This window comes from Thalassophryne amazonica, chromosome 6, assembly GCF_902500255.1.
Source record: "Thalassophryne amazonica chromosome 6, fThaAma1.1, whole genome shotgun sequence".
NCBI lineage: Eukaryota > Metazoa > Chordata > Actinopteri > Batrachoidiformes > Batrachoididae > Thalassophryne > Thalassophryne amazonica.
Window position 1 is genome coordinate 82,156,762 of NC_047108.1, and position 27,277 is coordinate 82,184,038.

Sequence of the window (27,277 nt, forward strand, 5' to 3'; positions counted from 1 at the left end):
TAGTACAATAACTTCTATATGCACAGCCCTACGCTTGTGAGATTTTGTGGCTGTTTCACACGACACCCGGATCATCTTTATCTATAATAAGCAGATGCAAAGTCATGTTGAATATTTTTTCCCCTTTAAATGATGGGAAAAAATCCTCTTTTCCAGAGAGAGCACATTACAGAGCACAGCTGATTGGGTGTCTCTCACAGAGAAACCTGACTTTTATCCCATATGTCACACAAGTCTAAAACAAGCCATTTCAAGCATATATTTTCCAACTGTGTACATTCACAGAATAGTTTGTTGAGATGCTTAACATAAAAACCAAACCATATGTCGTTGTTAAAGGGAGATTCAAAATCATTTTACGTGATATGAGCAGTTACAGACTCCAGCACTGTCTTCGTGAACATCCAGATTGACATCATGACCTCACCTCAACATTTGAGTGATGCTCCCCCCCACCAACCCCACTCACCATAAGATACTTTTGTAACTCCTGAACTGTTGTCTTTTGAGTGTTTAATTAAACGTGATATTTTAAATTAAATGAACACAGTTTCGTTCATGTTTCAATTTCATAAAGTCAAAGCCTTTGAACCAAAGCTCCAGTGAAAGTGCTTACTCTGCGCAGTCACACACATCACAGCCTTCCAGTTAATGCGCTGCAAAGCCGTATCTTATTGTTCCATTTCTGGTCCCCATTACAAAGTGACAGGCATTTAATCAACGAGGGATGTTGCTGTCCTAAACTATGTGCTGATATGGTGTGAAAACCTGCAGACAGTGCACCCTCACTGCACGCTCAGGTCATAATTCAAAACCAGTTTAGTGTTCTCATTCAAAGCTGTAAAACAGCCATTGTGATAACATGTTGAGGGGAATAAATGTGATGCACCTTTAATTTTTTTAGCACTTCATTATTGCAACTTTGAAGCCCCATTTTTCATCACACTGTACCCCTTGATGAATGTAGCTGTTATACCTCTGGTTTTCTTTTCTTTCTTTTTTTTTACAGTATAACTATCCTCGTCCATTTTTGAGTATTTCCTCAAGAGCACTCCCATTCAAAGCATTCTAAGCACAGCCCCTCCAGGAGATTTTTTTGGGGGGGGATTTTAGTTCCCCTTTTCTTCTCCCTTGCAGATTAAACTGTTTTTACCGCCCCCTTCTGTTGAATTGTGGAACGTCTTTGCAACAAGAAAAACAAACACAAGGAGAAATTACATATGATTTTTAAACGTGTAAAACACAAGTTAAAAAATGCAAATAGCACCAAAATGACATACAATATTTAAAAAAAATACCAGAAAAATTGTCCACACAGAGAATTTTGAGTGTGCTTGTCAGTAGAAACCCGTAGCAGCGTATTAGTCCCATTCACTTTTTGTTATCATTTTTACACAAACATCTCTTATACAAATAGTTTAACATCATAACAATGCAGTCACTTCAATATAAGTTAAAAAGGTAAAATGTGGAAACACAACAGTCATGATCAGAGGAAGAAAAAAATGCCCTATAGAACAAAATCTCAAAGAAAAATATTGCCCAGCTATACAACCACAGGGGGGTGTCTGTACTTTGAGTCACATCACTAATACCCAGGACACCTGGAGGCACTTGGTGGAGAGCGTATGAACGAGAGAGGCAGATGAAGCCTAATGAGAAGCAATCGCGAGCTTCTTTTGTACAATGCTGTAGTTTTGACGGCACTGGTCTCATTTTTGGTTGGCTCTCTCCTTGGTTGCACAGTCTTTGACCTCTTCTTTTAGTTTGGCAAGCTGTTCTGAGTGACTGGCCACAGTGCCGTTCATTTGGGCCAAGTAGGACTCTGAGTGTCTCTCCAGCTCTGCTCTGATCCTCTCCAGATGTTCTGCTAGTTCACCGAGGCTACTACATTGGCCTTCTACCTGGCTCACCCTGCTGTCAACATCCTTCACCTCCTTCTGCACTTCTCTAGCTGTGCTCCTGCAGCCCTGGAGCTCCCCAGCCAGCCTTCTCTTCAAAGTGACAAGCTCCGCCTTTAGCTGGGCTAGCCGTCTCTCTCCGGCGCCCAAGAGGGAGGCTTGGTGACTCACCAGTTTTGTAATGCCCTGGACCTGGTTGACTAACTGGTGTTCTCTCTGCTCCCAGCTACCATTAGCATGGCCCACCTCACTGGTAATGAAGCTGATTGAGTCCTTCAGACCCTTCAACGTGCGGTTGACCGAGTTGATGTTGACCTTCAGCAGGGTGATCTCTCCCTGGACTGAACCTTCAAAGTCCTCTTGGGAAATGCGGAAGAGCAGGTTTTGCAGAGTGTTGTTGAGGCGGTCCAGCTGGTTAGAGTGGGAGTCCAGGCGGGTAGTCATCTTCTTCTCTACCCATTCACACTCTTCCCCCACCTCAGTGACGCTTACACGCCCTGCTGGTGGGGTAGAAGGCGAGCATGATGAGGTACAGAGGAGCTCCAGGTCAATTAACTGTTTCTGAATACCATCTAATTCGCCCTCCACTCTTCTCCTAACTGAATCGATCTCAGTCTCTAGGGCTGGGACCACTTGTCCCTCCAGGAGTGCCGGGGCGGTGGCATTGCTCAGCTCCTCCACAGCCACAAACACTCTCTCTTCCAAGGTTTTCAGTTTGTCCTCCAGCAGGGTCTTGAAGCCCTCGAGACCAACAGGAAGGTCTGCTGCTCCATCAGCGCCACCTTCTGTGATATTGAGACGGCTTTCTATGTCAACCAGGCGGGTCTCAATTAGTGTCTCCACTTGGATGTTGTGGTCAGTGAGGGCTGTCTGGAGCTGCCTCTGAGATTCTGTCAAGCCTTTAACTGACTCCTCGAGCAGCAGCACACGTTGGGAGAGGCTGTTCACCTGTAATTATCAGGAATGTATTAGTCCATTATCATATGTCAAAAATGTCAAGTCATATGTGGCTTTAGGGTTGATATGTTAGTATCATTGCCTGATCAATACATATTTCATCAGAATTAGTGTGATCTGAGAGTTCTCAAAATGTTCTCAAAATCACAATGGATTTCACATCTGTAAGCGCCAACAAACTGACAGTTTGAGTTTGTATTGTAATAAGTACTTAGAATCTGGTTACTATGTCATACCTGCCCACAGCAGCTCTCTGTGAGAGTTAGTCCCTGGATCTGAGCCTGTAAGGATCCCAATTCCTCCCTGAGCCCAGTTGCTTTTCCATCCAAAGATTGCTGCATCTGTTCCTGCCCATCCATGTGTTCCCTTTGGCATTGCCTCTGTACCTGTCCAATCTTCTCATCACAGTGGTTCTCCAGACCCGACATACGACGTTCAAATCCATCCAAGATCTCAGCACGCACATCTGCCAGTTTGGCATCCAGAATTTCATCCAGTTGAGTAGTGGAGCTGGATCCGAAAATGGGTCTACCTCTAGTTTCTTCCAGTAGAGTCTTCAATTGACCATCATGTCCTAGAACCATTCCCTAGAAACAGGTAAGAAGATGATCCACAGGTTAGACCTCATCAAGATTCTGCATTTGATCTTTGTGCATCAAAAGCAGCACAATACCTGAATCTCTTCTATAAGGTGTGTCTTAGCCTGCAGCTCATCCTTCACTTCCGTCACTCTCCCTGCTAGATCCCCAAATCCAATAAAGTGTTCTCCTCTGTCCACTCCATCAGGCTCCCCATCTGGAATCTCCCCAAATCCTACAGTGGAATCAGATACACGAGGTGGTTTGGGCAAAAGTGACCACAGAATTTTGTTGGTGTCTTCTCGGATCGTTGTGCGCAGTCGCTCCTCAAGGCTGGCCACCACCCCATTGAGAGTGTCTAAGCCTTGGGTGAGGCGTCGAAGGTCCTCCTCCATGCGATCCAAACGTTCACCAGTTGCTCCTGGAAGCTCAAACCTATTTCCTGTGCAAAGATCACACAGAAAGGAAGTTTTGTGGTGAAATGACAGAGCAGATGTGGAATAATGAAGAAAAATCAAAGATTTCGCATGTAACTGTTACAAAGTTATGAATAAAATGAGTTTCTTTATACCATAGTCTGGTTTTCCACTCCCAGCAGGCAGTTGTCCAGTGGGAATTGGACGATGGTCAGGGACACCAGGATAGGGTCTTGCTGGATCCAGCTGGCCTTCCCCAGGCTTTTGGTCTGTTGGGAGTTTAGGACCGTGAGGGAAACCCTTCACACCTGGTCTATAAGGCAAACCACCCTTGAAAGGCGGCATCATGACATCAGGTAGTGATGTAGGTCCACCGTTGCAGTTCTCTCCAGAGTAGCCTGGACAACATCTCCACTCCAGCTCAGTCACAGTCTTAAAACCAACCTTGTACTGTGGCTTGTAGATTGTCCGGTACCTGATGGAAATATGCCAGTATGCTGTCAGACATGACCATTTTTTATTGTCAAGAGCCATTGTATCAGACCCTGGCAGATGTAAACCTATGAAATTGTTCTTCATCTGTTGTTCTAACATGGATTTGAGGGAGCTAAAGAGATTAAGATAAAGTGTAATGTAAACAATGTGGCATTAGAGGATTGAACCAGAGTCTACAACAAAGTCCAGGGTTCAATGTTTAAGATTTTTTACTTATTAATTGTCAAACAATGTCTTTCTCCCACATACAAATAGTGGGGGCAGATATGTGCAAAATTACACTGCAATTGTGTGTTTTTATGATAAAAGCAACAAAGTTAGCACAGATGTATACTTTAAAAAAATTGGATATCATACCATACTCAGTATTTCCTCTGATGATAACAAATAGCTAAATCCAATAGCTAAATCAGTTTCGAAATAGCTTCGAACTGCTCGGTCTTTATTACTAAATGTCGTACAGATACAAATGGTGATGTTTTGTAAACATTGAATCTATTCCAACTACAATTAAATTGATTTTAAATTGTGCTTGGTGTAATATTTATTTATTTATTTATTTATTTTTTTGTATTATAGAGATATCAAACAATATTTGTGCAAAATGTCTTGCTTTTTCCATAAAAAGCACATATTTGTCCACCATGTCTGGATACATAATTCTCCATCCGTCCACACAGTAGCAGATATTAAATTGAAGTGTTAATCCATTTTATAAAAATCTAAATTCTGGATCAATATTCCAGTACAGTTTTTCTACAAAGGATCTTTGTCTACAAATGCAGATGTGAGGCGCTTTTCTGGAGAAACAGGCCATTTAAATCAACACTAGAGGGCAGCACTGCTATATAATTCTGTATGTTCTACAAAATGTCCCAGGAAATTATTTTAAGATGTGAAATGCCTGCAGCGGATCTTCTGACATTAAATATGGGTATTTTTAAACTTACATGACAACAGGACATTTCTGACCCCAAATGCACTTGGTGGTGTAGTCAGCCTTCACATACGTAGCTACGCCATCCTGCATGGTGCATGTGATGTTCTTCTGGACCACATAGGCACAGTGGTTTCTGTGTGGAAATGGAACAGGTGTTACAGTTAAGTCCATCCAGCACTGATATGATTTATAAAACCTTGTTTTTGTCATGTGAAAGCGTGAATAAGGAAAAACCATTATGACATTTCTCTCCACCCGTCAAGGCCAAACTCTGAAGCAAATTCCCCAATGCACACATACATAGGCCCCTATAAGGACAGCTGATTAGATTCCACCTCCTGCTGGGTGACGCTGCTCCTTAGTGACACACGTGATCTGTGTATGAAATGAATGTGGTTTATTAGTAATAAGACTGTAGTAGTCACTTTGAGAAGTCCTCCAGTTGCTGCGGAGTATCAGTCAAGTAACTGCATTCCAAGCTGATTATTCCTTTATGTTATTGGTTTATTTATTTAGATGTGTGTGCGTGTGTGTGTGTGTGGGGGGGGGGGGGGGGCTCTTAAAATGGCTTTTCTTTAATTTCTTCTTTTCCGTGGCAGATATTTTTCCTTTGTTCTCAGTCATCAGGCTGCTCATTTTCTGATGCCTTAAAGACCTGAGAGGGAATAAAAGCATGCACTGTCTCAGCGAATTATAATAATAATGATAATAATACATTTTTGTCAGTACACTGAAAAAAAGAGAATAGTGGAACCAACTTAAATGAAATGTTTCAATTGTTAACATCTAAATGAAGTAAGTTGTTTGAACTTAAGTTTATAAGTTAGAGTTGATCTAATTTACAAACTTAAGTTCAAACAACTAAATTAATTCGGCTGTTACCAATCAAAACAACTTTATAGCTCAAAAACTGTTAATAAATCCTATGCCTCTGCGAGTCTGTGTGTGTGTGTCTGCAGGGCCAACCCATATATGGGTAAAGAGGTGGAAAATGGATGAGACTGTGCATGACCTAAACACGACAAATGACACCCAAACACGCCCTCATCATAAGAACAACGGACAAGCTCAGCTAACAGGCTAACAATTGGTTCTGGTGTTTATGAAATCATAATTTTTGGGGGTTGAACTGTGGTTCATAATGGTTTTGCTTTGCTGTGGGCATTAAAAATTATGACCCTTTTGTTTAATCGGTAATCGTGGATTAATGATCATCAAGCTACCGCTAAAAAATGCTAACACCATTAGCACCTAAAATTACATCACACAGTATTTTCACTTGGCATAAATACTGGTGTACACATGTCCTAGATAATCTGTTGGAAGAATTAACCACACAACAAGTCACATTATTACACATATTTGTAACAAAATGCTCAAAGAAAGACCATCTTCACAGCAGTAGCAGCCAGCAGCCTCTGACCGACCGCAGCGGTAAACTTCAGTGGGTTCAGATGAAGCCCTACTGGAAGAAGAAAAAGTTGCAGTTCACTGACTGGCCACTTGAGGCTGGCTCCAAAAATGCGAGCATGATCCCATTTAAGCTCATGTTAAAACATCCAACTTTAGAGGAGAAAAAAAATGTTAACAGTCTGGTACAAAAAAAAAAAACAGTTTTGGTGTGTATAGATAGAACTATTTTTTCAATCTTTTTTCTATCTTAACATTTTAGGCTATTAAGTTATGCATAATTGAGGGAGTGGTTGCTTTGAGTGACAGCAGCTGAGTTGAGTTCCAAATCTCACTGTGTCGCTAACTAATTGTCGTCGTGATGCCACTGCTAGCCGTTGTGGAGGCTGTGTCTGATATTTGGGGAATTTTATTACAAACACCGGGGAATAATATGGCTTATTGTGTGCTGAAATGTCCTAATGGATCATCTATGATGTCTCTGCTGCAATACTGGTGCTGAGTGAAATTCTCATCCTATTTAATGTTGCATGCTAATAGCAATCCAATCTTTGTTTCTACTGGTCAGTCTACATTCCTGCTCTTACCTATGGTCATGAGGGTTGGGTCATGACCGAAAGAACTACTTGCAAAAACGTGGGCTAAATTTGGAGATCCGTACTTCGTAAGTACTGCCTCAGTACGAATTTAGGAGCACGCAGACACAGGCAGACACGCCGTAGAGGTTTTAGTGCATGCAGAACTTTCGCTGCGGTCAGGCTGCGGATTCACCAGCAGTACAGATGACGCACATTGTGAGCACTGCCTCAGTACGGATTCAAAGCAGCACGCTTTACAGCACAGTCGGTTGATGTAAGTAAAAATAAATGTTGATTTTCATTCAATTACTATTGAATTAACCAAATCCGTACATAGGCAGTACGGATTACGGCACTCACCACATACTTGCATGCACAACGCAGCTTCTCACTTGAACTTGGACTTTATTTCCAAACGTCAGCAACACACACTCCACAGCTTCACACAAGGTTAAGGGTCAGCTTCATTGCATTCTTGCATGCAGTGAGGGAGAAGCTATACATCTGAAAATCAGACCTGAGGTCCACTGCTTGGCCCAGACAAAGTTTGACAGGATATTTACTGATTTCTAATTCTTAGAAGTTAAAATCATTGTATTGACGCCTTTACAGTGTAAAGGCGTCAATGCAAGTTGTAAACAAGTGTTTGTGGGTGGTGGAATGGACAAGCAACATGCAACTTGTTTGCAACATTGCATCGTTATGGAGGTGAGTTCAACCAAAATATGTATTTAGGTGTTTAACTAAGATAATTGTGAGTCTTTAATGTGAGTTTTATTTTTTTAAAAAGTGTGTTGCTCTTAGGGTTGCGTATCATGAACCGGTTCTTTTTGGGTATCATTAAGAAATGATTCGATCCATCGACATCAATAACCTTTTTGCTTAACGATTCCCTCATCGGTCCTTCAGAGTGGCCGTTGTTTTGGGGGGGTGTTTGTCAGGAAAATGATCATTTCTCTACATTGATTACAAACCCTGCAGCAGGTCTGTATAATCAACCATTTCTGCAACGCACCTTTGCTTTGAACCTTGAACCAATGAAGCAGTGTTTTGATCTTTGATCTGCTGCTTTGTTGGTTTCTTTGTTTTATTTCGCTTTATCTTAATTTTTCCCCGCTAAAACCCTAAAGAGCATATGTCTGTGAGTAATATTTTCCTTTTTTTATGTTAAACCGACCTGTTATGGTCTTCTGAAACAGTTGATAGATGTATTTTATAACTTAAAAACGGGACTGATGCTAACAAGTTAGCATGTCTATGGCATTTTCAATGTTAAAGTTAGCATTAAGCTGAGCTATTATCAAGCCTCCCTCCCCAGCGCACAAAGGATTCTGGGATACTCTAAAACTGTGAATAGATGATTTTAAAGGATTTAAACATTACTAAACACAACTGACCCAGACATTAGTTATACCAAGTTCAATAATTCATTACCAACTGAACCTGAACAAGTGCACAGGCGGAGCTGGGGTCACACATGAAAAAAACAAAAAAAAAACAAAAGAAAACATGAACACCGTTTTCCTGTTTTCAATGGTGGAAGTGTTCAGGATCCAACACATAATAAATTCACTGAAGCCACTTTGAACAGTTGTTGCATCATATTGGACCTCCTCTCTTTCTCTCACTTCATTGCCAGCGCAACTATAGCAACTGCTAAACGCTCCCTCTGTCCCTGCGCAACACAGGAAACAATGATCTGTGCTCTTTAGCCTCACATGTGAAGCATTTCTCCCATTCAGAAGGGAGCGTTTAGCAAAACATGCAGCTCTTATTGTTGCTTTGCAGCTGTGTGAAGACAAATCGAAGTGTTTGGGGGGGCAGGAAGGTTACCAAAGAGGCCAGAGAGTTCAGACATGCCAAGTTAACCAGCTAAGAAATCTAACAGACAGGACACCCTATCAGGATCTTTGGGACTGTACTGTGCTCATCCTGCAAATTGCTGACTGTGTTGGTAGAATTTGCGCAGGGTTGCTGCTCTTCCTGTGTTGACATATGTTAATAGGGTTGGAAGGAAGGCAGCGACTGGAATGAGAGAGGTCCTTTCATACCAGAATAACAACCTGCTGCCAGGTCATGTGTTATTAAGGAAATGGTGGTTCTGAACTGGCCTGATGTGGTATTATGGGACACCTTCAAGCACATGCTCAATTTCCGTTATTCATGAAAAAAGCCAGATATTTGGTCAACTGTGTTGGATTGCATTCTCACTATAATAAAACAGCATCAGAGTTTGCTTGAATTTTGCAATTTTGCAGAATAATTTAACTGGGACTTGATTTGATCTCGCTCCAAATGGTGTTAAAAAAAAAGGATCAGTGGCCCTTTTGGCCATCAGGACCCTGTGATTAGCAACAAGACTTCATAAATCAAATGCAAACATAAGCCCTGCTTATGTTAAGACCTACTGAGTAATAAAAAAAAGCATAATTGAAAATTATTGTTCAAGTTTGCCAACATGGTCCACAGTAGGAGGTTCACTTGTCCTCACATGTGGCTATCATAATTCAAAATTTACAAAGTGAAGATGCAGTAGTTTTGAAGTTACTGGTGGAAATATTGCAGACCCGTCGACTGACTCTCTTATACACATACTTGCCCTGCTAATCACTGTGAGCAGGTCAGGTCTGGAAACATGCGCTGGTGCATCACATCCACCACACTACAGAACCATCGTGGGTCCTGGATGGGAACCATACAAGTAGACAAGCAGTCCATCCCCATCTATATGCCACTGAAGTCCTCAGTACTGAGGCACATACATGCTGGATTAAGCCCAGATGAATGACGTTCCCTCAAAACTTTCCTCATCTGAATCTCCTTAAGTAACCATCTGTGTGATACAAATTCATTCTAATCTTAAACTCTAGCATTACCCAAGGATCCTCTGGACAGACTTAGCACCAAAGACTCATTGCCTTACCAAGACACTTACCAGTAACCACTGTTAAGTGTCCAAGTCTCACAGTCATGCAGTAAGACAGTAAGCAGCAGGCTGCTAAAGACTTGGAGTTTTGCCCTCCTGCAAAGGTATCAACATTGCCCTATTCCTCTGTTTGGCAATGTCATGAATCCACAAGCCCTTCCCATGGGCCTGTTGAAATGAGGACCAAGAGACATGAAAGTGTGGACATCTCTAGAAGTTTAACACTTTTACCTCACACACATACTGGTTGAATCCAGGAAGTTACTGAAAGCCCGGACTGTCCGAGATCCAGGAAAATCAGAAACATAGGCATTCTGACTTCTCACTCAGATTCTCAAGTGATGCAATAAGTGGTTCCACAAAACCACAGCATCATCCACAAAGTGAAGATCAGGTATTGACTTTCAGCTGCCTCCAATTGTTCAGGGTCACTACAGCGGCTCCAGTAAAGATCTTCATCCTCATAGCCATCTATTTGCAGCCAGGTGAAAAGTGGGTGTCCCCTTTGCTTTTTTCATCTACTGATGCCTTCAACAGTGCATGATGGATCATTCCCAGAGAAAAGCCCTCCATGGCCAAAATATTGGAGCTGATGCTCCCTCACCATGCAAGTGACAGTCATCATTTGAGTCTTCTGGAGTAACCAGTTGTTTGACACAAAGTCATTCCAGCTTTACCCAAGGATCTTCCAAAGAGACCTATTACCAAAGGTGTCCAGTCACTGCCTTAGGTCAGTGGTTAGTGTCCAAGGTTCACAACAATACAGTAACACAAGAAGCACCAGGACCTTAAAGACTTGGATATTCTTTATCCTGCAAAAATAACAGCATCACCAAATACCTCAGTTCAGCAACCTCATGACACCATAGGAGTTTTCCAGATGTCCCCTGATCTCAAAGGAAGAGGACCCAGAGACACGAATGCCACTGCCAAGATAAGTTCAATACTTTCGCCGCATACACATATACCTCAGATGGTCAAGTTCAGGAAGTCATTGAAAACCTGTACCTTCGTCTTGATCCTGGAGAATTGCAAACCCAGACATTCGGATTTCTTGCTCAACATCTCAAGTGCTGCAGTCAAGGTATCCATTGACTCCACAGCATTGTCCATGAAGTTGAGGTCAGTAAATCTTTCCCCAACTTTTCCTCCAGTTTTCTCTCTCTCTCTCTCTCAGTGGGGATTTCTCCGCTCATTATTTTGGAGATCTATCAGTGCCATTTGAGTCTGTTAGTGATATTTCTTCCACAGAAACAGTGGTGTTCTGGCTACAAATCAGTCAACTGCTTGGATAAATCCACTCCATAGCTGCAAAATGGTCTTTGCAGACCAAAAGCAGGTGACCTGCTCTGTTGCGAAGACTCATACAAAAACATCTTTACTGGAGAAAAGTGAAGCTTGAAACTGAGAAGTAGTGATTTTAGAGTTACATGAACACTGGCTCACATTCCCGCATAAGCCCATTTGGCGATGAAATTCTTTTTTATCTCACATCTACAAAAACCACACAGCCTCAAAGGATGAGGATTACATCAGCTTTATCGCCAGAAATATGAGCCAGTGATGTGTATAAGGCGAGAAAGAAAATGTACTTTTAGCTCAGTGTAGGTGGATTCTTTGTTTTGAGTTCAGCAAGGCTGTGGGAAGTTCTTGTAGCAAAGGCAGAGCTAATCTGGACACTGGACAAGGATGAAACACCCTGATCCAGTATGATGTGATGCTGATGGGAGGGAGGAGATATTCTCACACTTCATCTCCAACCAGCATGAGACCCTTGGGTTAAATATTTATTTGGAAAGACCTCTTCTGGTTTGTTTTAGACCTCTCGTATGACAGTTTTGGCAACAGAGGATAACCTGTAAAGTTTGAGAAATTATAGTTGATCAAATTTATAATCCAATTTATGAATCACACCAAACACTGATGAGATCTGTTCAGCAAGTTTAACAAAATCTCAGTAGATTAAATAAATACCATCAAAATCAGGTTCAATGGTAAAAATGATTAAAGTTATAGTGCCACTGGGTTTGTTTTTAAGATTTAAGTCATAAAAATAATTTTGTTTGGCATAACAATAATTTTATTCCTTAGCATTTAGATAAGGGATTCATCATATGATATTGGCAATATTACCAAAATTCATGTTATCTGGAAAAAAATTTAGAATTTCAACCCCTGAGGGGGAGAAATTCAAGGGATTAGATCCTGTAACCAACATTTCGTCACCTTCCTAAAATAATGGCCTAATGCTGCGTTCACACTGGGCGCGACGTGAGCGACAGCAGCGACAGGTTGCCATGTACTCCTTATGGAATGACGCGTTTTGGCGCCAAGTCACACAGAGCGACGCGATGGACACGAGTGAAGTGACGCGAGTGAAGCGATTGGCACGTTTGTGGCGCAATATTGCTTTGCATCATGTTGCGTTGCCCTCCTCCCCAAGTTGAAAAATCTGAACTTTTTCGTCTTGTCTCATCGCGCCGCGATGACCAATCAGGGACTGAATATGTAGTGACGTGGAAATGTCTGGAGTTTGACTGAAGATGTGAACATGTCCTGTATCTGGTAGCAGCCTGTGAACAGGACTTATGCCTCTTTTGTCCTTTATTTCACAATTATGACAGAGTTTTTGGAGCGAGTAGCAGCACCATAGCAGCGGGAGCGGAGTTTTTTTTTCTTTTTATTTTATGTGCACGAGCAAGCAAATCGTCCATGCAGATTATTTTACTTATTAATTACACAGATGTATAATAAAGCAAATGGTGACTGGTTTCTAAACACAATTATGACAGAGTTTTTGGAGCGAGCAGCAGCCCCACAGCAGCGGGGAGCGGAGTTTCTTTTTCTTTTTATCTTACATGCACACACGAGCGAATCGTCCATGGAGATTATTTTACTTATTAACTACACAGATGTATAATAAAGCAAATGGTGACTGGTTTCTAAACACAATTATGACAGAATGTTTTGGGAAAGAGCGAGGAGCAGCAAGCAGCGGAGTTTCTTTTTTTTTTACGTGCGCACGAGCAAATCATCTGTGGAGAATATTTTATTAATTAACTACACAGATGTATAATAAAACAAATGGTGACTGGTTTCTAAACACAATTATGACAGAGTTTTTTGGGGAAGAGCAAGGAGCAGCCCTGCAGCAGGCAGCAGAGTTTCTTTTTTTAAAATTGTTTATATGTGCGCGCATGAACGGGACAGGAGGTCCTCAAACTGGGTCCCGCAGAGGCGGAAGGACCGCTGAAAGTGGCCATCGTCCAGACGCAGCTCGTGCAGCAAATAATGATAGTCCCTGAATTGGGAACGTCTCATGACGTTTGTCAGCTTTCCACAACTCGCTCCGTGTGATCAAGGTCCGTCATGTTAACTTGACTGACAACCGGAGCCGGCGAGTGGAATGGAAGCTCCTCCTATTTGATGACGCACCGGGGCGAATTTTTGCAGCAAAAGCAGAGCGACACACCGGGTGATGGAGGCACGTCCGTCGCCACGCAACCCCCGTGAATTTGTAGCATCTGATCGCACCCGGTGTGAACGCGGCATAAGTCATATTCCCCAAAACATGACTTAGGCCATTATTTTAAGAAGGTGATGATTTGGTAGATTTGGAAGTAAATTTGCAACATGTTATGTTACAAAAAAAACTACATTATAATGCTTGGATTTTGGTAGGAACTAAATTTTCTCTGTTTTGTGAAATTTGAAAGGTCCTTTAGCTTTAAGGTAATTAAAGATACTCTCTGGTGCTATTTGAAGGTATAGTATTGAAAAGAAATCTATAAAATATGGTTCATTTGTCCCCTGACAGCAGTTATTTACTAAACTTGAGAAAAAGCCTGAATACACTCTGCTGTTTTATTGAAAAATGCAGGATATAAGTATATACATATGTATGCCAATGAATCAGGCTCCAAGTTCCACCCACTATACCACTGACTTTGGTCTGCACCCCATGCTTATTTGCATACAAAGCTGTGATTGATTTGTTGAAAGTTGGGATGCTATGAATGAAGCTAATCCATGCACATGAGCAACTCTGATTTGATCCATTGACAAAATAAACAATTCAGAACTAATGGTAAAGGAAACCCAAGCATTATAAGGTCGATGGAGAAAGGTGTTTGGTGATTCTGATACCTTTGCAAGAGAAGTAAGGCCCAAGTTTTTGGAGTTCTGGTGCCACCTAGCTTACTGGATGCAGTGATACTGAGACACTAACTACTGACCTAAGATGATAACTGGATGTCTTTGGTACTTGGTCTCTTAGATGGATCCTTGGGTACAACTGGAAGGAATTTTTGTCAAATGAACTGTTACTTTGGGACACTCAGATGTACTGCTGGCATTGTTAGGGAATATCAGCTTCAACATTTTGGCCATTTGGCATGCCTCATGATCCTTTGCCCAAGTGCTTGAGTGTTGAAGACCCCACCAACGGTAAGAGACCAGTCAATGCCCATGTCTTACCTAGCTTCACCAGATGGCTGCTTTCAGGAGGTAGGGATGGACCTGTTGTCTATCTAGGTGGTTCCCATCCAGTTCATAGGGCACCAGTAAATGATTCTAGGCATCCAAAATTTGGCACTTATCAATGTTTTCCAACCTACAAAGGCCAATATCTCAAAATAACCAATATGTCATTGTGCACTTTATCTCTCACATTTCATTCAAAGGCAAAGAAAGTTGCCACCAGTAGTAGTGGATTATAAAAAACTGGACATACCTCCATGTGTACAATCATAATATCACACAAAACTGATTTCTGAATAGAATGCTTCTTTACAGGTGTTAGCAGAAGAGGAGATCCAATATTCCACAGCTTTAGGGCTGCATCAGTGCAAGTATGTTGAGCTGTCATCAGTGAAACCTGTGGTATGTTTGTGAACTTACCAACATTGCTAAAGTGTCTAATGTGGCAACAGCAGATTTCATTTCTCTGGTATGCGGTTTGAGCCATAATTAGGCCTTTTGAGAATTCTAATTCTCTGAGCTCTCATGCAGATGTTCAGCCCTCTGATTGAAAAAGACAGACCCTTTTACAGTTCAAAGCAACTAAAATACTGCTTGAGTCAAAAATGCATTTTGGCTTCCTGATTATTGCTGTGAAATTATAGTATTTTAGCCTTTTGGAAAATATCACGCATTATTAATTATGTATTAATGAATATCCCAAATAAGTAAATAAAGTTGTGAAAGGTGATAATGCACTGGCATGTTACACCTTATCTGTAACTGACAACTCACAACATGGAACAAATAAATGTCTCCAGTTGATCTACACCCTTGCAGAACCTCCCAGTCCCTTCATGCACAAGGCTTATTTAAATTTGAGTACAAAACTCTTATCCATCTTCCACCCTCTCCTGACCTCACTCTCTTCTTTCTCAATCAGCATCTAAACTGTGTTCACCTCACTTTGTCATGACAGGAAAGTCACACTTACTGTTTTTCTTGCCTCACATGCCTGTCTCTATCCAAACACACTTTCCCCCTTTGTGCCAAAATATTGGCTTTTCTGTCACTGAAGCATGTCATTTTTTGACCGGCAGTCTGGACCCACTGTAAATATTTCCAGTATAGCGTTACAGTTCACAAATCCCTTCAACGCCTCCCAGGGGAAAAGCAGAATTCCCATCTCAGATTCTCATGTGGAGCATTTCAGCAAATATTATTCCTGCAAGACCCCCACCCTAAACTGGCCCCAACACAACTCACCTTTCAGTCCTCTACTTTTGCTTTAACTTCCATTTCCTTCTCCAGAGTTTACAAACTGCATGTAATTTCTGTAAATATCTAAGTGTCATTCTAGCCTCCCTTTCGTCTATCATCCCTTCTCTCCATTGTCATCAGTTTTATGTTGAAGCCTCTCTCTGTATCTCTCACAGCTCTTCTTTCACAGATTTTTACTTTCATTATTACAAACTTCTCTCTCACCTGCACGGGTCCTTGAAGGTTTAGATCCAAGCCACTGGTGCTGGCTGTGACAGATTTATAGCTGAAGTGGTGTACATAGAGAACCATGCAATCGTTAATAGGAACTTTAACAACCATGTCTACGGGCTAACAGCTCTCCTTCAGGGCCCATCTCTTTCCATATATGCATCTAATGAAACCCATTTCAAGCCAACTGGCAGGCCTCAAAGGCCCCATATGATGCCTGAGTGATTGACATTGCTCCTGTGGCTTTATGGTTAGTGTTAGAGGAAAGCAGTGATTCCCCCAGCACTTGGACCAAGGTGCTTATTCTGTCATTCAGATAGGGTCAACTTCAAGCCATCTCTAGCTATTTAGGTTAAAGGCAAACTGTTATATTTACAGGCATGCTTGGTGTCTAATGTTTGTGGTCATGATAGGAATTGCCAATGACAGATTTATCCATGTGGTTTGGCAAACTCTTTAAAGCTGGAACCTGAAGGCACAGTGTCGTCTTTTAGAAAGACATGAGAGAATTAATGTCTGAGAAAAGCTTATAGACTCGTGAGGTTGCTGGGCAGTCTTCAGGGTCCTGGCACTCAACAGTGATGCTCATGTCTCTGGGAGCATGGCCTATGAGTTTGACATCCAGAAAGAGATGATGGAGTAATGAGGTCGCTGGATAGAGGTGTTTGACAATTCCTGTATTTTTGCAGAATGATGGTCCAAGTCATGAGGGTCCTGGTGCTTCCAGTCTTACTCTATAGTTGTGAGACTTGCTGAACTGAGGTGACAAATGGATATCTTTGGTACTAGATCACTCCAGAGCATCCTTGGGTACCGCTGGAATGACTTTCTATCAAACACAAAGGTTGCTTAGGACTCCAGTAAGTGTCAAGAGGACGTCCACATATCAGCTTGGTTTGGAAGAAAATGACTACTTTCAGGAGCTAAGATAGAAGGTCTGTCTAAATAGTCAGGACACAGGGTTATTGTGTAGTATCTTGGATGTGGCAATATATGGCACCAACACATGCTCCTAGACCTGACCTTTTTTTGAAAACACATTTTTTTTCAATTCTTTGTAACATAATTTAGTTTTTGGTACCATGCACTTTACTATATCTGTCAAAACTGAGAATCTTTTTCCACAAATATCTGCGGCAGTTATTGTGATATCATTGTGGAACTAATTCTATCACTATACTGCAAGGTTAAATTATTTTGTGAACAGGCTAACTAGACAACACCCAATGAACATATATGATCAGAAGACATTATTTGTTCACAAATTTGCTTAACACTGTTTTCACACCTGCTATGTAGTGATTGTTGCCATTGTTTGAGCTAGGCTAGCTAGCTAACTACCTCAAATGTGACAACTCACTTGAAGGAATGTGTTTTGTACTCTTAAAGTTCATTTCGCAACTGACTGCAAAGAATATTGATTTGTTTTTGGAACATTTTATGCTTTAGTACTGCAGAATTTTAGATTTTTGTATGATGTGATATGGGAAGCTAATATGATAGCCAGTGCCATTTTGGACAGTGCTTACTTCTGTCCATTTCAGCTGGCGTAATAAAGACAGCTTCTGACTGGACACTGGCACAAATGTAGCACCAAAACTCAAGTTGTTGGAAATATCTGTGTAAATTATTCAAGGAAATTTTCCATAAAAACAAAAAAGGTTAGCATACCTGCTGCAGAAGCTACAATTTCCAAATTGTTTAGGTAGGTAAAGTGTAAAAAAAATTTGTTAGCAGTGCTCTAATATTTATACAACTCTAAAATGTGACAAATACTGCTTCCTAGCATACATTTATTTTTGTCTAATGTGTTTTCTTTGGGACTACAATAAAAGTGTCTCTTAACAGAGCAAACCCACACCAATTACTTTGTTCATACTCAGGCATTTCTCATTTCTCTTTCTTGTAACCTTCTTTTAGCAAGAATAGCTCTCTGTAAATCTGAAATTATATATATATATATATATATATATATATATATATATATATATATATATATATATATATATATATATATATATATATATATATATATATATATACACGAGGTCTATTAGAAAAGTATCCGACCTTATTTTTTTCAAAAACCATATGGATTTGAATCACGTGTGATTACATCAGACATGCTTGAACCCTCGTGAGCATGCGAGAGTTTTTTGTCATTCGCCTGTGGGCAGTCTTTGAGTGAGGAGTCGCCCACCCTCTCGTCGTTTTTTCATTGTTTAGGAATGGCTCAGAGACTGCTGCTTTGTTTGATCAAAATTTTTTCAAAACTGTAAGGCACAACTGAGTGGACACCATTCGATAAATTCAGCTGGTTTTCGGTAAAAATTTTAACGGCTGATGAGAGATTTTGGTCTGGTAGTGTCGCCGTAAGGACGGCCCATGGCGCCTGACAGCGATCTGCGCTTCGAGGCGGCAGCGACTCGCCGTTTCAAGTTGAAAACCTCCACATTTCAGGCTCTGTTGACCCAGGAAGTCGTCAGAGAACAGAGAACTTTCAGAAGAAGTCGGCATGAGGAGTTTATTCGGACATTCTATTGTTAACGGACATTTTGTAATGAAAGAAAGTGCGGGCAGAGTCGCATGTCGGGCCGGACCCGACCGCGGGGGGTCGCAACAGGAAAAACACCTCCGTTGGAAACCTTAACGGGCAAGTTGGAACATGCCCAAGCTGTTAAACAATTTCTCAGTTACTCACTTGTTGAAAGCCATCAAAAGCCGCCTAAATTTTACAAATGGTTTTCAACACGGAGGTGTTTTTCCTGTCGCGGCGCACACAGAAACCGAGTTGTTTCCGTGACGACTCGGCGAATTTGCGCGCACGTCTTTCATTAAAAAATGTCCTTAAACAGTGGAATGTCCGCATAAAGTCCTCATTGCGGCCTCTTCTGAATCTTCTCTGTTCTGTCACGACGTCCTGGGTGAATTAAGCCTTAAATTAGGATGTTTTCAAGTCGAAACAGGCCGACGACGGCGCCTGGAAGCGCTGCAGGACGTCCCGCTCTGTGGGAAGTCCTTACACCGACAGAAACACCCCATAATCTCTCATCAGCCGTTAAACGTTTCACCGAAAACCAGCTTAATTTCTCGAATAATATCCACTCAGATATTCCTCACAGGTCCAGAAAAAATTTTGATAAAGCAACGCGCACCGTCTTGAGCAGCGTGTGAAACAAAGGAATTCAGCCGAGAGGGCGGGACCACATCTCACTCAAGGCCTGCCCACAGGGAAATGACGTCACCGACACGCGTGAAAAAACTCACGCATGCGCACGAGGGTTCAAGCATGATTGGTGTAATCGCACGTCATTCAAATCCATATAGTTAAAAAAAAAATAAAAGGGTTGGTTTATTGTCTAATAGACCTCGTATATATATAATGTGTGGAATTTGGTGATTACTGAAATAAATTTGAGAAAATTACAGAAGAGTGATGAGTTCATGTTTGGGAAATAACAACCTGAATATGATTGTAAAAGCAGGTCATCAGATTAGCAGCATCAGTAGGGAGCTTGAGACTTTACTGTTTTAACTCCATGACCCTTAGCGGGAGACTGGCTCCAATTTTGCACTCCACTGGATACTTAAGAGAAAGTTACAACATCAGTCCCTAACCTCCAACCTCCTTTTTAACCTTTCACCCTTGATCTCTGTCGCATACATCACTAAAAGGCCCTTGGATATATCACTAATCTGATCATTGAAGACATGTGGCATCTGATAAGATCCTAATTGATTTATATCACACCCCCTTTTCCACCGATTAAGATTTTCTAGAATCGAATGTCAAAATGAATTTTAATAATTTTTCCTTTGACATAGTTCAAATGACATACCATCTTCAGATTTAAGATAAGATAAGATCAACTTTATTCATCTCAAAGAAAATTATTTTGCCAGAGTACCGAAACAGAAACAATGAACTTTTTTTAAACAATAAGTACAACAAATTTATGCGAAATGACTGGAAGACATTTGCACAAAATGTTTGACGATGTTACACATAACATTAAATAACTGAATAACCGTTTTTATATACATTTGTGTAAAAATATTTCTATATAAATTTATATGTTTTTTCTATAAATCTTTACATAAAGATTTTTCATTTAATTTATAGTAGCAGTCAAATCAAAAAGGGCTACAATATTCTGCTTTTAACAAAGCTGATATTGATCAGTAGTTGTTATAAAATAATATTATAGTGTGTTACCATAAAAACCTCATGGATACTGAAGTGATGCATTCTATAATAACCAGTTTTTCAGGTCTCGAAGATATGACCTCTTTCTGTTCCTGTTTCTTTAAATGAAAATGAGCTGTGTATTTTCATGCCTCCTTTCTAAAGCAGGGCCAGCTTTCAACAACTGTTTTTGCAGATGATGCAGGTGTGTCTCATAGAATGCTGTCCAGGTCACAGGTGTGTCTCATAAGGAAGGCATGAGTCCAGATATGGAATATCATGACATAACTCATGCAAGTCTAAAATGAGCCATTTCAGGTCTTAATTTCACAGGTACATTTTTACATGTACAGCTGTCAAATGATGAAATTTTGAGGATGTTCAACATGAAACCCCAATCATAATCCATCCATCCATTCTTCCTATACTCACTTACTCCAATTAAAGGTCACAGGGGGCTGAAGCCTATCCCAGCAGTCATAGCGCGTGAGGCGGGGTACACCCTGGACAGGATGCTAGTCTGTCACAGGGCCACATATAGACAAATAAACACATTCACACATTCACCTATGGTCAATTTAAAGTTTCCAAGTCACCAAACCTGCATGTCTTTGGATGTGGGAGGAAGCCGGAGCACCTGGAGGGAACCCTCGCAAACACAAGGAGAACATGCAAACTCCACACAGAAAGGCTCCAGGTGGGAAGTGATCCCCATGACCTTCTTGCTGTGAGGCAACAATGCTAACCACTAAGACACTGTGCTGCCTCACGCTGAATTCACCAAATTAAAAGCACATATAATGAGAACAAACCCTGTTGTACCTGTTGAACTTCGGTGTACAACAATGGTCAAACGAGCAACTTTTCTTTGACAGTGTAATAATTTACAAACCTGTCTGCCACCTGCTGGATGTTTATTGGATGCTGGATAAATGATCAAAAATTCCCAACAATTGTGGTTGAACTCAGATATAGCTTCTCTGCATCCTGAACTTGAACGTGTGTACTCATCGTTACGCTCCGCCTAGATAACATGCTAGCATCCGACTAGCCCGACAACTGGCCCGGCTTTGAATTGGGCTGGATACTGGCCTCCATCTTGGAGTGAGATTTCTCATTTCTAAACGACCAATAGGAGAGCCGCGCTCACACAACACCAAAGTGAGGCTGACGTCAGTGTCTCGGCCGCCAACTAGTCACAGGCTACGAGAGAGAGGCCAGTATCTGGCCCAATTCAGAGCCGGTTGTCGGGCTAGCATCTGACTGAAAGAATAGACGGAACGTGTGGCTAGGGATGGTATCAAACCTTTTTTGTTTTTGCTACAAATTTGTGATGGCAAACTTGAAACACTGCTCCAGAATGTTTCAAAACTTTTGCAACACATTCCGAATCAAAAGGAGAACATTGCAATTTGTGCTAAATGGAGCTTCAGTATAGCACCAACAGTTTTGAAAGAAATGTTTTCAAAACTTTCATTTGATTTCCGCCCTCTGGTGTTGAAACATATTAAAACACAAGTAAGATTGGATGTCAGTGTTTTTGAATTTAGTATTTAAATGCTACAGTCAGTGCAGGCTCTGTATGTGCACCAGCACTCATGTGTGTAAGAAGTACATGAAGGAATTAAAACACATCAGACATTCTTTTATGCATTCTTTTAATCTAACAGATCGGCCCTTCACACAGCAAAGCTCTAACAGGTGTGAGATGTTACAGTCATTATTGCAGTGACTGGAATGACTGTGTAATCCCATGGCTTCTTGACAAAACTCAGATGAAAACTGAAAATAAATGGGGAAGGGGTGTCGGGGGGGGGGGGGACCCTACTGAGTAGCAACAGCTGTGAATTTTTCGATATTCCACTGAAAGCAGGCCGTGTGACTGTGCGGTCAGTCAGAGATGGAGTTAGTATTTACAAGCTGTGAAACGGCGTGAGTGAAACCCTTCTTAAAAACACACATAAACAAACATCCCATCCTGCATGTACGCTCTCGGCGCACGGCTTCTGATGATGACTTTCTTGCATGGACAAATCGGTGCACGTGTGTTATTTTTAAGTTTCTATTTTCACTGACCAGTCGTGCTGAGAACAACTGAGCTCATGTATCTTTAGTGGTGGTCTGAAACTGACACGTCCCCGAGGGCCGACGTGTCCACAGCGGGTCAGCGGGTCATGTTTAAATACTATAGTCGGACTCAAAGACAGCAGAATATCTCCAAACTACCAGCTTCTGCTGTTATAGATCGATCTGCATTTAATAGAGCACCTGTCTCACCCTGGATATTGATCTTTGGGTTTTGTCCTGTAAATGTATCTGAGATAAACTGCTGTGTGTATAAATAAATGTCTTTGGCACCACAGTGCTGCAAAGTAATGGCTTTTGCCAGATGATAGTCCGATGCGCGACCTTTACTGTTAAGCAGAGACGAAGCGGAACACAATGTCATCATGAATCAGTGGTTTTCATATTGGGGGGAACAGACATCCCCTGGGTGGCACAAAACCTTTTCAGGGTTGGGGTCAAAATGTGAAATGCAAGAAAAATGGAATGAATCTGATTCCCAGTGAAGCAATAACAAGCAGCATTTGCCGTGATGGTGCAAGGCCACCGAGGTTGTGTCTCAATTAAGGGTCAAAAAACCAGTAAGTATTTGGTGTGACCACCATTTGCCTCACACAGTGCAACACATCTCCTTTGCATAGAGTTGATCAGCAGCCAGACACCATCAAATGTGAGCATTTGCCCACTGAAGTCAGTTACGACTACGAACTGCAGTCAGGTCAAGACCCCAATGAGGACGATGAGCATGCAGATGAGCTTCCCTGAGATGGTTTCTGACAGTTTGTGCAGAAATTCTTTGGTTCTGCAAACTGATTGTTGCAGCACCTCTCCGGGTGGCTGGTCTCAGACGATCTTGGAAGTGAACATGCTGGATGCGGAGGTCCTGGGCTGGTGTAGTTACATGTGGTCTGCGGATGTGAGGCCATTTGAATGTACGGCCAAATTCTTTGAAATGCCTTTGAAGACAGTTTATGGTAGAGAAATGAACATTGAGTTCACCGGCAACAGCTCTGGTGGACATTCCTGTCAGCATGCCAGTTGCACACTCCCTCAAAATTTGCAACATCTGTGGCATTGTGCTGTGCGATAAAACTGAACATTTTAGGGTGGCCTTTTATTTTGGCCAGCCTAAAGCACACCTGTGCAATAATCATGCTGTCTAATCAGCATCTTGATATGACACACCTGTAAGGTGGGATGGATTATTATGGCAAAGGAGAAGTGCTCACTAACAGATTTAGACAGATTTGTGAACAGTATTTGAGAGAAATAGGTCTTTTGTCAGTATAGAAAATGTTTTAGATTTTTGAGTCCATCTGATGTAAAATGGGAGCCGAAAAAAAAGAGTCGTGTTTCTATTTTTGTTCCCCCAAATGTTCTGTTTGGATCTCTAGTAATCCGAATGGCACTTTTTAAAAAAAATCATTTTAATTTTTTGACCGTGTGATATCATGACCCATTCTCATGAATTGTTGTAATTCAGCAGCACGAAATATACATTAATCTATTGGTTCGTCATATTGCCACGAAAAGTGCCAAATTTTCGTCATGGGGGTACGAATTCATTCTAATTCATTCCGTGATGGTTGGAAATAATTAAAAGTGCAGCAGGGGGGTCAGGGTGGTTATGGTTATGGCTAGGGGAAGGAGTAGGGTTAGGTTATGGTTAAGGTTAGGGTTGGGGGTAAGAGTAGGGTTAGTAATAGTGAGTTTAAAAAAAAACCCCGTCACGACAATGTGAATCATTTTGTGACGGGAGGACTAAAAAAAAAGCGTGAGACTGGGCTGGATACACCACATCCTTGGTTAGATTAATGCTTCAGGAATGAGGCTTTCTACCCCTTTCATTCACAAGACTGTGACACCATCAGGTGGTTGTTCAATGTAACCCAAATTAAAATGACAAAAGCTAAACTTTACATTTACATTGACCTTACATTGGCAAAAGTTCAGCTATACACTTTACATCAATTAGTGCAATATTTATATAGCAGGCAATCATTTCTTCTTCTTCTTTAAGACTAAAGCCTTTGGTAGACTTTATATACGTGCATGTACTTTGTTCTGTTATATCTGTATGATAACGTACGCTACTATTCTATGATTTTGTCAAATACAAAATGCTGTCATGATTCTTTTGAGTCTAACATGTTACAGTGGTGTTAAGGGTTACTCTGTATGCGATTGTTATTGATGATGTCACTTGCTTGTTCTTTGTCTTTTATGTTTCAAACCTTTCAGGTTGTCTTTGCATCTTTGACAGACAATAAACAGGTGTTCCAGGTGTTAGACAAAGAAAGTTAAAGCTGAAGGTGAACCAACATTCTGTGTGGGCTCAGCGAGCCAATGGCTGAGGGGGTCACTCAATATTTAGTGTGGGGGAAAGTACGGGGGGGGGGGGGGGGGTTGAAATGGGGTAGTCCCTCAAGATGAGGGTACATGGCAGACTGAGCAGGGCTGGGCGCTCAGCAGTATTCTGTGGCAGTTTGAGTGAAGCAGCAGGTAGCTGGGGAAGTGTCCAAAGACATAACAGCTCTCGAGAGAAGCCAAGCAAAAGAAGGCATGAGACGGGAAGGGGAGCAAAAACTGAAAGAGCCCTGCAGGCCAAACATCCAGGCAAAGTAGATCCACAAGTCTCTGTTTCATATCACAGCTTTCATGACTTTCAAATAGTGCATGGGATTGCTTTTCCACGCTGCTGTTGTGATTTGACTGTCTTGACAGTGTCTGTCCAGTGTACTTGGACACATCCCCGTTCAAAAGGTGAAAACATGAGATGTTTTCCTTCCAATGGATGAGTCCAGAATTCAGGTAGAAAAAAAAAACAACAACCCAGCTTCTGACATCTGTGTTATTGGTTTAATGTTGTACCACTTCCTTTCTGGCAGCGGGTGGCCAGCTGGACTTGCCTCTAATTGAACCCCCCCACCATCAGACGCTAACACAAACTCAGGGGTTGCAAGGGATCAATACCCCTGTCATCTCCTCGGCTCTCCTCTCCGCTACACACAGACTATAATGAAGGCTTTGTTTTCATAATGCTGCATGTCACTTCTTTCTCTATCATGTTTATCCCCTGTCACAGATGGTTTTAGGTGTGAACTGCAGAAAAGGGCTGATGGTGAGGAAGGGAGAAACAGAGAGTCGTTTCAAGGCTCTGCATACTTTAATCAGAAACATATTTCTACAACTTGACAGTGACACGTGTTTCTCAGGGGAACTACAGTATGAGGTGGGCCCTGCTTGCAACTGTGATCACTCAGTCTACAAAGAATGCTTTTAAAATTCAGCACAGAATAAGAGGAACATGTACAAAATGCAATACTTACTTGTGACGGGTCATGGGTTTGTTTGGCGTGTGGTGAGGGTGAAGACCAGCCTTGTACAGGTTGTATCTGCTTGCATAGAAAGGATTGACATGGCCTCCATAGAAAGTACCTTTACCATCAACCACTGAGAGAAAAACCCCTAAGAGACAGAACGGTGCAGTCAGCTGACACAACTTGGTCCTCATTGTGTGCTGCATTCTTGGCTGAATCTGAGAAAGTTCAATGAATTCCAAAGAGTTTTGGTTCCTCGGAGCGCCGCGTTGGAGCTCCTCAGTGCACGTGCAGTCTTGTCTTCAGTGGGCCCTGAAGGAGACGTGCAGCCCGGACAGCTGAAGCATCAGCAGCATCTCGCCCTGTAAGCCGTCAGCTTCACCACAGTCTGTAACACGTAGGACAGCGGAGAGGAAGTGGGGCAAGCAAAACGATGCAAAGGTGTATAGGAGCAGGGGAACGAAGGAGAAAGGGACGCGAAGAGAGGCAGAGAGAGAGAGGGAGCGTGTGCGTCTCTGGACAAGGACGAGGTCCTCTGCGCTGTGCATGAGTGAGCGTGCAGGAAAAGAGAGAGAAGCTGATCTGCTGCCTCTGAAGGGGCAGGCAGACACACAGCCCGTATTTGCATATCCCACCCCAACTCTAGCCGGGCAGCTCCACACAAGGGGGTGCTGAATACTAATCTGAACCGGCAACGTTTTGTTCCCTCACTGCACACACACATAAAGACAAAACCCACTTCCAGCACACACCTTCAAATCAGATTAAAACAAGCTCTAAAAGGATGCGTCTGCTTTCTGTACCACTCCTGCACTCAGAATCCAGTTCAATGGCAGCGTGCCACACCCTTCCTACAGCTGGAGCTGATCGGGCAACTTGTAGATCCAACCTTAAATTACATCTCCACTGGTAAGGTGGAGATGAATTGATGATCTTGAAGAATTCTTTTGAATGCATTTGAGTCCATTTGAGAAAATACAGCAACCCGTTGTCACATTCACAGATATGCGTCCTGGTAGGTCACGGTCTGTAACCATGAAAAGTGGTAGGTAAAGATTATGATTACCAACGAATATACTCTCACATTGTTTGAAGACTTAAAGCGTGGACTTGTACCATGTAACATGTACAACAACCACCCTCCTGGACCCCTCTAAGGTTCAGTGGTGGGCACAGCTAGCCAAAACTTTAGCTTTGATAACCGCTAATCTGCTAACTGAAAAGATAACTTCTACAATGATAAACTGATAAAAAAAATTTAGCAGAAGCAACAGCTAACCGATAACTTTTAGTATTGACTCCAGTACACTGTCAACTACTGACAAGACAGTTTTAAGTTTAAGCACAGCCGATGCTTTAGAGTACAATCAAAGGCGATCACAAACCCAACACAAACAATATGTCAGAGCTCCTGTCTTTGTGCACCATGCTCACTGTTGTGGAAGAGTCATTTCATTGACAGCATACAGAGCCCCTGACATGGGCCAAAGGCAAAAACAGAAAAGCAGGTTTGACTTATGGTTTGATTTAAAAACCAAACTAATTCCGGATGGTTTA

At 41.8% G+C, this 27,277-nt stretch overlaps 1 protein-coding gene across 1 annotated transcript; it reads right to left on the reverse strand.

The window, feature by feature from the left end:
* Positions 1-1,208: 1,208 nt before the first annotated feature.
* Positions 1,209-26,320, reverse strand: LOC117512509 (EMILIN-3). The gene is made up of 6 exons (XM_034172605.1): positions 25,730-26,320; positions 5,298-5,420; positions 4,008-4,327; positions 3,532-3,878; positions 3,095-3,445; positions 1,209-2,849 (listed from the first exon to the last, which is right to left on the reverse strand). Exons 1-6 carry the CDS (start codon positions 25,924-25,926, stop codon positions 1,713-1,715), a joined length of 2,475 nt encoding a protein of 824 aa, XP_034028496.1. The 5' UTR covers positions 25,927-26,320; the 3' UTR covers positions 1,209-1,712.
* Between the last annotated feature and the right edge of the window lie 957 nt (positions 26,321-27,277).